At 42.1% G+C, this 12,351-nt stretch overlaps 1 protein-coding gene across 10 annotated transcripts in view; it reads right to left on the reverse strand.

Moving 5' to 3' along the window:
• Mast4 (microtubule associated serine/threonine kinase family member 4) overlaps positions 1 to 12,351 on the reverse strand; it is a 585,425-nt gene that overhangs the window by 293,867 nt on the left and 279,207 nt on the right. For 5 of the 10 annotated variants that reach the window (XM_060385657.1, XM_060385656.1, XM_060385658.1 and 2 more), the window contains one exon: positions 9,343 to 9,417. The exons of the other annotated variants lie outside the window; for them this stretch is intronic. In XM_060385657.1, the coding sequence (XP_060241640.1) occupies positions 9,343 to 9,417 (75 nt within the window). The remainder of the gene's footprint in view (positions 1 to 9,342; positions 9,418 to 12,351) is intronic. 10 annotated transcript variants of the gene reach the window in all.

Here is a 12,351-nt window from a genome sequence, read left to right on the forward strand (position 1 = left end):
CTTAGTATGGTTAAGTATCTCTCTGAAGAGCTTGTGCTCACTCACTCCCGTCAGAAATATTATCATATAATTATATATAGATATAAACCATATACTTATATAGAACTACATATATATAATATATCCCCAGAAAACATTAGTAAGATTTTTTAGAACTTTTATAGACCTTAGAACATACTTTCATTTGTACTTCTGAGGGCAGTAGACTTCTGAGACTTATTTTTTAGCCATAAAGCCATTTATTTTAATGTTGGCTTTCTTTATTTTTCAAGTATACATGTGTATATGAGGTTCACATATGTATGTGTGATGGCAAATTGTGCATGTAACAGCCAAAGGTCGAATCTTCCTCAGGAGCTGCTCAGTGTGTGTGTGTGTGTGTGTGTGTGTGTGTGTGTGTGTGTGTGTGTTGTGTGTTTGTGTGTGTGAATAAGGTCTCTTACTGGGACATGAGGCTTATTGATTAGTCTAGGCTGATTGGCAAGTGAATCCAGGAATCCTCTTGTCTTCCTCTCCCCAGCACTGAAATTATAAGTGTGTGTCACCATGGTGGCTTTTTTTAAAAATATGTTGTTGTTTCTAGTGTGTGCATGTGTCTGTGTGAGAGAGAGAGACAGAGAGAGAATTTGTGTGTGATGCATGTATAGCCCTCTCTCTAGCCCCATATGTGGTTTCTTAAATTGGTGCTGGGGGTCAAGCTCCATTTTTATGTTCGCTATCTTACTAACTCCGTATTTGCATCTACCTGTGCTTCTTGCCCCTTTAGCAGGTGAACTGTTATGGGTATGACGGTCTTTTTAAAGCCAACAGAAACAAACTTTATAAACTGGGGTAGACATACATGGGACCTGTAATAGGAATAAAGATTTTTCTAGAAGCCTCGTAGCATTGCCCAGGTCTTCATCAGAAGGCCTGTGTATGTTCCAAAGGCCTTCTGTGGCACATAAGGTAAAGAGGGGGCATAGCAAGTGCTCACTTATGAATGATGATAATGTCCTGCTTCTCTTTGTATATGACATGCCTGGGAAGGCAGCAAGACACCACTGATGGCTAAGGACAGAAATGACCCACTCCAACCCTGGCCTCTCTTCTTCTTTGCTACCTCTTGGGTTTCAAGGGCAGGTTACTTAACTGATGCAGTGGATCCTTAGGGAATCATTTGTTACAGGCTTCTGAGGCAAGCAGGAGACATTAAAAAATGGGACATGATACTTGGTCTGGACACAGAGGGATCTAGTCAGCTGAGAAGTGGGAAAACACTTTCCCACCTTGTAGTGCGGCTTTATCATACAACCTGACAAACGTGTCCCCAGAGTTAGAACTGAGCATCAGAGACAATTGTCCCACAGATAGGAACAATGGCCCGGAGATGTTAAAAGTTCTATCTAGCTGGCCATTGCAAGGTTTCCCTTGTGATCTAAAGCATGGCGGGTATTTATGGATCTGGTTATTTGTATCTAATGCTGGAGGCACCAAATTGCTTACCCTATGTTCACAGGTGGCCTCTCGGTCACCAGGAGGCTCTACTTTCCATCCAAAGTTCTCAGAATGGAAGGGACAGATTGAGGTAAAAATCAAAGAAAAGGCAATCCTGCAGCTCCTCATTATCATGAGCTACTGTCCAGGGAAAGGGACAGGGGTTTGGTTTCACCTGTTTTTCAGGGGTGCTTGTCATGTTGTTTCACAACCTGGAGGCTGTTAACATAGGGTTGCTCAGTTTATCAAAATGTCTCAGGCTGCAGGCTTATAACGATACTATGTTTTAGTCGGGAATTATGCATGCATGCATAATGCATACATACAACCACACAACCACACATATGCACACACACACACTGGAGAAAAAAATAAGTCAGTCTACACACACAAAGAAAAATAGGCCAAGCATGTCTACCATCTATGCAGGGCCTCTCTTCACCGGCTAGTAATGGCCTCAGGGGCCAGCAAGGTGGAAAAGAAGAGGCTGGAGAGCTGTCTCAGTGGGTAAAAGCATTTGTTCCTCTTGTAGAGGACCCTGGTTCAGCTCCCCACACCCACGTGGCAGCTTATAACCATCTGTAACCTCAGTTCCAGGGTATCTAACTAGTTTCCTGACCTCTGTAGTCACAAGGCATACACAGGGTACGTATACATACAGTTAGGCAAACACTCATAAACATAAAATTATACACACACACATATGCATGTTATGTATGCATGTAACCCTAAGTGGGGGAAAAGCCGAAGATTTAAGCTAGACTTGGAGGCTCATATCTATATGAGGCTCAGACAGGAAGGAATCTGGGGCAGGAGGGCTTCCTGAGTTACAAGGCTACACAGCAAGAATCTGTCTTTAAAAGCCTAAAGAATGGGGAGGAAGGATGAATGAGATGGGATGGAGAAGGGAGGGGAGGAAGGAGAGGAGGAGGAGCAGAGGGAGGAATCACTATGTGAGGGAAGGGCTACAAGTTTACCCAGTTCCATCCCGGCAACTGCCCCTCCACGCCTACTGAGAGAGAGTGTCGTCCTTGCCCTGCTGAGGAGGGGAGGGGAGGGCTGCGGAGGACTCCAGAGTGAACTAGCCCTCGCTTGGCTTTGTAGCTAGTGCACAGGATTTGAAAATAATAGTTCTTTGTGATCTCAAAGCTGGAGTGCAACCACCACAAAGAACCGCCACACAGGGATGCCTCGTCTTGGCAGGCGTCATACCCCCACGACCGGTAACGACCGCAGGTACTCGCAGAACACACACACCTAACACTGATGCCCTTTAAAAAAATCCCTAACCTCCCAAGTCTTTTCTGACAAGAACTCGTGGGTCTGTCCCTGCTCAGGATCAAGGTCATGCTGCTGCTGCCGACCATACTGCTTATCATCATCTCTACTTTCTTTATCTGCCAATTAAACTATGTGTGTTGAAGATACTGTGCTGAATGCTGCAAAGACATTATTTCATGCCTAACACACAAGTAGGCGTACAAAAATAGACTAATTAAAGTCTATCGTATATGGTAGGCCTCAAAGATCACAGTATCTTAAACACCAATTTAACAGAATTGGGAGAAAAACCCCAAGGAAAGGCAAATAGCATTTACCTAATACGATGGTTAATATCGTTTGTCAGCTTGGTAGGACCTACAATTAGCTACGAGATAAGCCTCCAAGGGTTTCAATGTAGAACTGCCTCTATTTCATCAGCTGAAGCGGGATGATCCATGCTCAGCATGGATGGATGCATTTCACAGGCTGGAGTCCAGGACTGCATTAATATGAGAGAGTGGGCATTCACTGCCTTCTGCTCCCTGACTTCGTGTGCCCAACCCCTTTCCAACCCTGCCTCTGTGTCCTCTCCACCATGATGGATGGCACCCTCAGACTGTGAGCCAGAATAAACCCTTCCCTCCCTGAGTTCCTTCTATATGGTGTTTCCTCACAGTGGTAAGGACAGTACCTAATTTATCTAACGACTACGGCAACAGTAATCCTAATTTAAAGGATTAGTACAACTGGGTACTGCTTAACTGCTTCAATCACGAGGTCATCATCACACCAATCCCTCAAAGGCAACCTGAAGAGGCCTACATTGTTTTGGTCTCTGTTTTTTTGTGAATGAGAAAAGGAAAGCTAACTCGGAGTGATTAAGTGATTGGCTTCAGGTCACAGCTAATAAGTCTCAGAAATGAGATTCATGCTCATTTTAGTTGGAACCAAAGATCACTGATAGATGGTTGATACAGAAGCACACAAACAGAAACAGTAGACGCCCTCCAAGATTTCTATTAGAAATTTATGAGCCCTTCAGTCCTTTATTTAAAAAAAAAAAGTTCCCATAGTGCAACATTTTATGTTGTTAAAAAAACATTCTCAGAATAATTATGGCAACCAACTTCCTATCCCCTCCTCATCTTTCTGTGTCCTTAAATATAGTAACAAGTATTGCATCCTCCAAAAAAGAAGAAATTATTCTTTAACACTTGAAATTCCTGGGACTAGGAAGGTGTTAATTACCATCTAAAAGCTACATGCATAATAAGACTCCAAAATGTAGATATTTAAAATCCATCCCCTCAATGCTTTAGAAAAAAAAAAATCAACCTATTCTCTTTTGATATGACAGAAAGAAATGCAAGACTATGATTTCCCGCTGTCTATTTACACCATCTCTGTAACTATCAATTCTGGTTCCCTCTGAACAGTGGGTGTCTAAGGTCTCAGAGATGTTTACTCTTTGGGTAGGTAAGAATGAAAAAGGATCAATCCTAAAAGGTTTACACTAAGTGAGAAGAGAAGACCATCTGCTCTGAGATAGCTCGGGGCTGATTTTCCCAGCAGGGGAGCCCAAGCTTTATAAACCTCATTCTCATTAGAGAAAAGGAGAGAAATTGCTGAGAATTCATATAAAGGATTTTCAAGCCCTACAGCAGGTTCAAATGATGAATCTTCTCAGGCAGGTTTTGGTTGCTGGATTATCTGTGTATTGGGGGAGTTTGGGGTTAGTTTTATAAGGAAGGATAGAATGTTTCAACACTTTCTGGTCTTGAAATGTATTCGATGCTCTGCCTCCCACCATTTGCTCTCACCTGCTCAGATTTTCAATACCATCTTTATGAACCTATTTATTCTGGATCAGCAAAGCCTCCGATGTAAAATGACAGCTCATGGAGAATAAATCTTCATCATCCTTTTGTGCTGAAATGCCAGGAGATTTGAAAGCTAATCCTCTGTGTGCCTCCCGTCCTCTTCTGCCCACCAGATCGTGTCCCCGATGCTCCCGTTACAAATTGATTTTTATTTAACAGAAGCCTTTAGCAGCTCCCACAAATAACAGCACCGTAGTCTTTGAACTATTATTCCTACTGGCCATTTTGCTGCATTCTTTGTTCATTTGCTGTGTTAACAGCTTTCCAACTGGGGGACGGACAGGTAAGGATATTCTCAAAGTGAAAGATGATTCTGATGGTCCTGCTGGACAGGGTTAGCCAATCTGAGGAACACCACTTGTCTTTGATCTCCCCTGCACTCTTTATTTTTATTCAAATAAAAACAGATTTAAAAGATTGTTTTCTTATGCCCAAAGCACAAAAGGCTTTCTAAGTTTCTCAGGCAAAGCAAAAATCCAGGCTGTGGGGGAAAAAGCCAATTCTTTGAGCAGAAAATAAGCTTCCTATTTTCTGGTTTATATTTCCCCAATAGTAGGAAAGTCATTTCTCTTTTTTAAAAAATTAGCTTCCACTAGAGACCTCGACAGAAGTCTACCTAACAATAGGGCAGTAAGATGCTATGAGGAGTAAAGAAGGATGTGATTCACAGGGGGATTTTAGAGTTGAGATACGCCATTCAAACATCCCAGTGAATGGGAAAATGCATAGCTTTAAGGAGGTTTGATGGAGGAGAAAACCGATCTCATACACTGATTAAGAGAACATTTTACATGCTCTCATCATGTCAAAGAGGACACTTAGGACAATGGGACTCAGGGTTAAATGACTTCCCAAGGCCACAGAGCTGGCTCCTGATAGGGCCTACAATAGAATCCAGTCTAGTATGGTTTTTGCACTTCTTCCCAAATTATGCAGGGTGGACATTCACCATCAAATCAGTATTCTCAAAACATCTGACAGTGGGCTCACCATACATTGTTCCTGGCTAACCCCTGGAACACTGAAGGCTGCAGTTTGTAAAGAATTCTTTATAACAACTCAGGTCACCCAGTTAAAATGACACAGTGCGGATTAGAATCAAGTATGCTTACAATAAAAGGTCACTGGTTACACAGACACACATTTCTGTTTCCCATTTATTGTCCAAGTGAGTCATCCACGGAGCAAACAGTGGCTTCCTCCAAATCTCCTTAATAATTAGGGAAATAATTCTCAGATCTCCATTTCTGCAATGTTTTGGAAAGGAAAGGATCTGACCTTTCAAATCTATTTGGTAACATGGGTGAACCAATTCACACTGCACATTAAGGCACGAGGCATCCTCACCGCAGTTTAATGAGTTCTTCTGAAAGTTACTGTAGATGAGAAGTCATGATTCTTTCTCTAAATGAAACAACAAAAAAGCCTTTTGTAGTTGAGTACATAACACATTGTATGTGAGACACGTTACCTCTCAGAACGCTAAGAAAGACAGAAATGGATTCCAGACAATACTGAGTTGTGCCCTTAAAATGTCAAGGACCAAGAAGTGTGTGTGTGTGTGTGTGTGTGTGTGTGTGTGTGTGTGTGTGTAACAGGATATGTTTAATTCACACAGTATTTCATCTACATTAATTATAGCTCATAAGTGTATAATAAAATCTTGCTGTATTCTAACCTGTCATCAAATTAGGAAAATACACTTTTGTCTTTTAGAAATTATTTTAGTGTGTGTGTGTCTGTGTGTGTGTGTGTGTGTGTGTGTGAGAGAGATGTGCATGTGTGTGCTAGTATCCTGGGAGGCCAGAAGAGTGTATCATAACCCCTAGTGCTGCAGCTGGAGTAGCAGGCTGTTGTGGGTCTAGGATATAGGCCCTAGAAACAATCCTTTGGAAGAGCAGCAAAGTCTCTTAATTACTGAGCCATCTATCCAGCCATGAAAATGAACTTCTTACACTGTAAGGCCATTAGGCTTCTTCACAGCTAGTTTATTTTTTTCTTATATGTATCAACAGGTTGCTGAGTTGTGTGGGGCTTGGGGAACATTCCAGGCCCCTTAATAAAATAGCAAAGGACCACGGCATCTATGTCCACTTGGAAAAAAATTAACATTGGCAATGTAGCCTATTACTGATGGATTACTGACAATTGAAATGATAAATAGCCTATACATGTGAGCAGCTCTGTGCAGAGTTCATCGCTCCGAGTGGTTGGCCAGCATTATGCTGGAGATGCCTGCATCTTAGTCAGTACCACAAAGTTTGGCACACTGAAGGGGTGGAATAAAAATTGATGAGGCAGATGCTTAAGCTAGGCTTTTGTTATTAAAAACAGTGATATTTAAATAAACATGCAAATTGGCATATTTACTACAGATGCCATAAGACTCCAGGAACTCTATAACTTTTCTCCTGTGCTGTAGCACCTGAGGTTCTGCTAGTTGTGAATGGCTTTAGGTCTAACAAGTGAGGGAGAAGAGCTTTGTGTGTAACACCCACTCCACAGGTAAGGTAATTCGGTCCTAGAAAGTCTTTAGGTTGACCCTGAGCAAAACTTTGCAGAAAGATTTGAGTGGAGTGCTTTGAAAGGCCAGCTGACACGTCACTGAGTCACCGGACCACTCATGAGTATGCTCTCCTGATGGCCAGTAAATGTGAGTTTCATAAAAAAGGCTATGCGCAGTAGAACTTGTACCCCTTAGACTGCTGACTTTAGCAAATCGTCACCCGGCACCTCAGCTACTTTCTGTGACTTCTGCTATCACTCACTGGGCTCATGAGGAGCAGGTGTAGCAGGAGCCTGGAAGCAATGGCTTCTAAAGAATTATAAAACCCCAGGAGATTCATGCTGAAAGCCAGGACAGGCAGAAGCCCAGGCAGCCCTAGAAGAGGGAAGTTCACAGGCAGACAGAGATAATTTCACAAAGTTCTGACAACTTATCTCACATTGGAAATTTCTATATGCACAGTTCATGCATAAAATTTTTTAAAGACTTATTTATTTATGTAATTTATGCATATGAGTGCTCTATTTGCATATATGCCTCCACACCAGAAGAGGACATCAGATCACATTATAGATGCTTGTGAGCCACCAACTGGTTGCTGGGAATCGAACTCAGGACCTCTAGAAGAGCAGGCAGTGCTCTCAACCAATGAGCCATCTCTCCTGACCCATCCCTGGCTTTTGTTTCAACTTTTCTATAACTTTGTAAGGCCAAAACTACAAGAAAAAAGGGTGGGAAGCTAAAAGGTTTTTTTTTCTTTTTTGTCTCCCCAGCTCTGGATAGACTTGTAAATAAACCACAATCCAGGTGCCATCTCCCCCTTTTCTTTTGGGGTAGCAGTGAGCTGAGGACCTCACATTCCAGTTTCTGCTAACACTTCACTGCACACATTAACCTCAGTGCTAAGGTCAACCTACCGACTCTCAGTAAATTTTCAGGATTTTTATAAGTCAGTTGCTTTTGTCTGTCCCTCTGTTGTCTTGTAGTGCTTGAGATGAGGCCTGGGTTGGCATCTATGCTAGGCAAGCACTCAACTGGTGAACTCCCAGCTTCTCACAAGTTCTGACAGACAACTGTAAATGTAAAATGTTTAAACATACAAGTACATTTGTGGCAATGAATTTTGACAGTCATCTTGCTTAAATTCATAAACACAGAGGGTGCTCATGAGGCACACCTTTGGGTGTGTCTGTGATGGCATTTCCAGATAGTCTTCGCAGACGGAGAGCCAGTGTTGAATGTGTCCAGCACTGTCCCTTGGGCTGAGACAGAGACTGAGCACAAACAGGGGAAGCAGAGAGTGAAGGGAGCAGCAGGTTCGGTTCACTGCTGTCTGCTTCCTCCTCTGTTCAGACAGCAGCAGCTCTCACAAGCGCAGCTGTGAGCTGCTCCTGCTACCGTGTATTCCCCACCAAGAAGAATGTGATGGTTATCAATTGCCAACTTGACAGAAGTTAGAATCACCCGAGAAATGGACCTCTGAGCATGTCTGGGACACTATGGGTAGCGTAACTCCCTAGGGAGGATATCCTGCCTACACAGAAGGAGAGAAGGAAAGCAGAAAGCTAGCATACATACATTCATTGTTTCCATCTAAGCAGTGTGGCCTGATCAGCTGCTTCAAGTTCCAGCTGCCATTGTGTCCCTGACATAAAGGACTGTACTCTGAGCTAAAATAAATCCATTTACTTTTAAGTTATCTTACCACAGCAGCAATAATAGAAATTTAGACAAAAGTCCATGCCCTCAAATAATAATCCAAAACAAGTCTTTCTTCCCTTCAATGGTGTAAGCCGGGTATTGTTATAAAGAGAGGGGAAAATAACTAGAACACAAGGGCAGCTGACACGCAGAACTGGTGCACTCCCTGAGTTCTGGGCAGTGCTATCTGATGTGGGGAATCTAAGGGGACTGACCGTATGGCAGTGCTCTAGTGGGCATCTCTTCCCAGCTCTGAATTTAGTGACATCACACAGGTCCTTGACATTGGACACGGTAGGAAGAAACAAGCTAGAAAAGTAGGTTCATCCGACAAGCTGCGGTCTTGTTTGGGCTCAGGGCTGGCTACTAAGTGTTTATTGCAACTCTAAGGGTATGTATGGCCTTGCATAGGGAAGACTCTGCCTCCTCGACATATGATTCTTCATGATCCCACTATCACAGAGGGCCTACACTGTCATGCATGCTGGTCACCCAAGACTGACAGGGCACACTCACTTTTGAAGCAGCTGGGTCCACTAGTCTCTGGCGGTGTCGAGCTGAGTTGAAGTGGCTCTTCGGAGGCTGCCCTTCCTGACAGTGAATGGAAGATGGGAAATGAAAGAGAGGTGGGAAGGGGAAAAGTGGGCATGGGATGATGGGAGAATGGCCAGAAAAGGAGAGGGACAGTATTTAACAGTTCTGTACTTTGGTTCAGCTGAATATCCAATAAGCATGCACACTCAAACAAACCCACGCCATGTTTACTCCCACAAAATCACATAACCCAGGCAAGTCATTATGTAAAAAATAGCCAATATACACATTTATGTAATAATGCCACAAGCCCATCTCAGGATTCAGATATTCCTCAGCAAATGTTTATTCTCCTGTCAGCGATTATACTAAGAAAAACTAGAACACCATTTTTGTAAACCCAGATTCCACATTCCTAAGAAAACGATATTATGGGTCTTGTTTACAGTCAGACTTTGTACCTAGCTGACACCACCTAAATGTCATAGGAATCAGAGTTTTAACAGACACACTATATACACAAATGGATAGACAGACACACACACACACTGTATACACAGACAGACAGACACACACACACACACAAATTTGTCCTAGAAACATCTTTCTCCATCACCCTAGTGCTACTCATCTTTTCTGACAATCATCAATAACATTTTCTAAATGTGTATTATATTTTATTAGTTTAAACTGGGACCTACATTAAGTTTATTTGGTAAAAGTACAGTGAAGAGTGGTCTCTCCTTAAACCAACTGTTAATGGCCATACAGAAACAAACAAACAAACAAACAAAGAAGAAAGAAAGAAAACAAATGGAACACACAGAAAGCTTAATACTTACTCCCTCATTATATAACAAACACACAAATATACAACCCATGGTTCTACCTTTGAAAGACAAAATCGGGAACAAGAACTTCCGTAAACAATGTAGAGCCCACTTGCATCTTTCAAAGCTCTACAATAAGTAGTAAATAAGAATTTAATAAGGGAATGCTTTCTCCCCACACATACACACAGAGTGTCAACTCCAGGGATGACGAGATGAAAATCAACAGAGAGGGTCTCACAAAACCTCTGGGCTGGGCAATAGGCACAGTGGTAAGAGCTTGTCTGGCATGTGCTAAAACCCTCAGCTCACTCCAAGCAAAAATTACCTCTGGGTTTCCGAGACTCAGTCCATGGGTCAGAACAAGCAGGCAGCAAAATGACCCTGAGATGAAAAATAATATTTCCTCAACTCCATTTTAAAAAAAGGGAGGAGGAAAAAGAGAAAGATGCTGGGTTTACTAGCACATGCCTTTAGTTCCAGCATGCCAGAGGCAAAGGCAGGTGGATCTTTGTGAGTTAAAGGCTACCATGGTCTACAGAGTGAGTTCCAGGAAAATCCAGGACCACAGGAAAAGACACTGTCTCTGAAAACAAGTACTTTTAAAGGAAGGGTAAAGGCTTACAGATGTCATGGGTGGTGCAGAAATTACAACGTCTTTTTTTTTTCTAGCAATAATTTCCTCCTAGTAAGCACTCTGTTACATTTAAGTCACACATCAATCATACCCACTTGAATTGCCAGCAATTCCGGCCACTGAGTCTACAGCATAGCACTCAACACTCAACGAGCAGACACATAGGTCAGTATTATTATTTTTGATTTCTAGAGCCTACTCTGCTAATATACATCTTTTCACTGTCCTTTTCTTTAAAAAAAAAAAAAAGTGATGGCATAGTCTTGGATCTAGCTGGTCTCGAATGTCTCCCCATGCTTTAATGATAGAACTGATGCAAACAAGAAGCTAAATGTACTCCTGCTCTCTACAGAATCAATACCTTTTTTAGAGGAGGAAAAGGTTTTTTGTTGTTTTGTTTTTTTTTAAAGAATAGCAGACTACTTAATTTGATAATTTCAAGATTATCATTTAAACCTAGTAGTTTATCAGAATGGAGTTTCAATGCTTTTTCTTCTTCTCTCTAGACAGATGTTTTATCAAATAAACAGTTCTCTGCATTAATAGATCTAGAAGACCCCCACCCTGACTGACCTCCCTTCGGAGTGATTACAGCTGATTTAAGATTCCAATGCACCGTGTCTGGCTCCCTTACATCAGGGGGAAAAATTAATCTCAGCCTTAAATATACAATTATAGTCAATGTGCAAATTAACTAAATTCTGAGCCTGTGGTTTATTGCTCTTCTTCTGACTCCGAGGTGAAAATGTTATCTTTTTTTAATTAGCTAATTGTACCATGAACTCAGCAGGAGGCAGACATGGATATTAAACCTGAGATCTGACTCCTTAAGCTCCCGCTTGGTAGAAGGCTGGCTTAGAAGGAACACACACTTCCTTCGGGAGGTGAGGGCTTGTGGCTTCCTTCCTCATTTATCATCAAGACAATGAATCTGTAACAGCGGACAGCTTGCGATGAACAAATAGGTGTATGAAATAATCAATGTAGTTACACAGAGACTTCAGTCGTACATCTTAATAGAAGCCGAGGAAGAGCCTGCAGGATTAATGTCATTTTAATGAATTGCATGCAGAGTGAAAATAAAGGAATTGTGAACCGCTCAAAAAGTTTTCCTCCGTGTGATTTTAAACTTTACCATTAATTTTCAATAAAGTAGTCATGCCGTGTTTTCATGGAAGTTGGGGAGCTAAGCTCCTCCTAGGATCCAGAGTCAGTGACTTGGAGACAATGTGCAGCGAAAGAACATTAGACCCTAGACCGGACATGGACATCCTTGAGAAGGGCTTTGTTCAGTATGAACGTGTGCCGCCTTCTTCATTTTCAGGGACCATAACTGAATGGTTTTCCCTTCCTTTTTCCCCACTCTTACTACATAGCATATATGGGAGGGGCTTAAACAAAGCACTGCCTAGCTTAGTCAAGTAAGCATAATTGCATCATTCAGTTATGCAGTGGAGTGTGTTTGTGTGTGGCTGGAGATAGAACTAAAGGTTACACATACACAAGCCAAGCATTTTATTACTA

Source organism: Meriones unguiculatus, chromosome 6 (assembly GCF_030254825.1).
Source record: "Meriones unguiculatus strain TT.TT164.6M chromosome 6, Bangor_MerUng_6.1, whole genome shotgun sequence".
NCBI lineage: Eukaryota > Metazoa > Chordata > Mammalia > Rodentia > Muridae > Meriones > Meriones unguiculatus.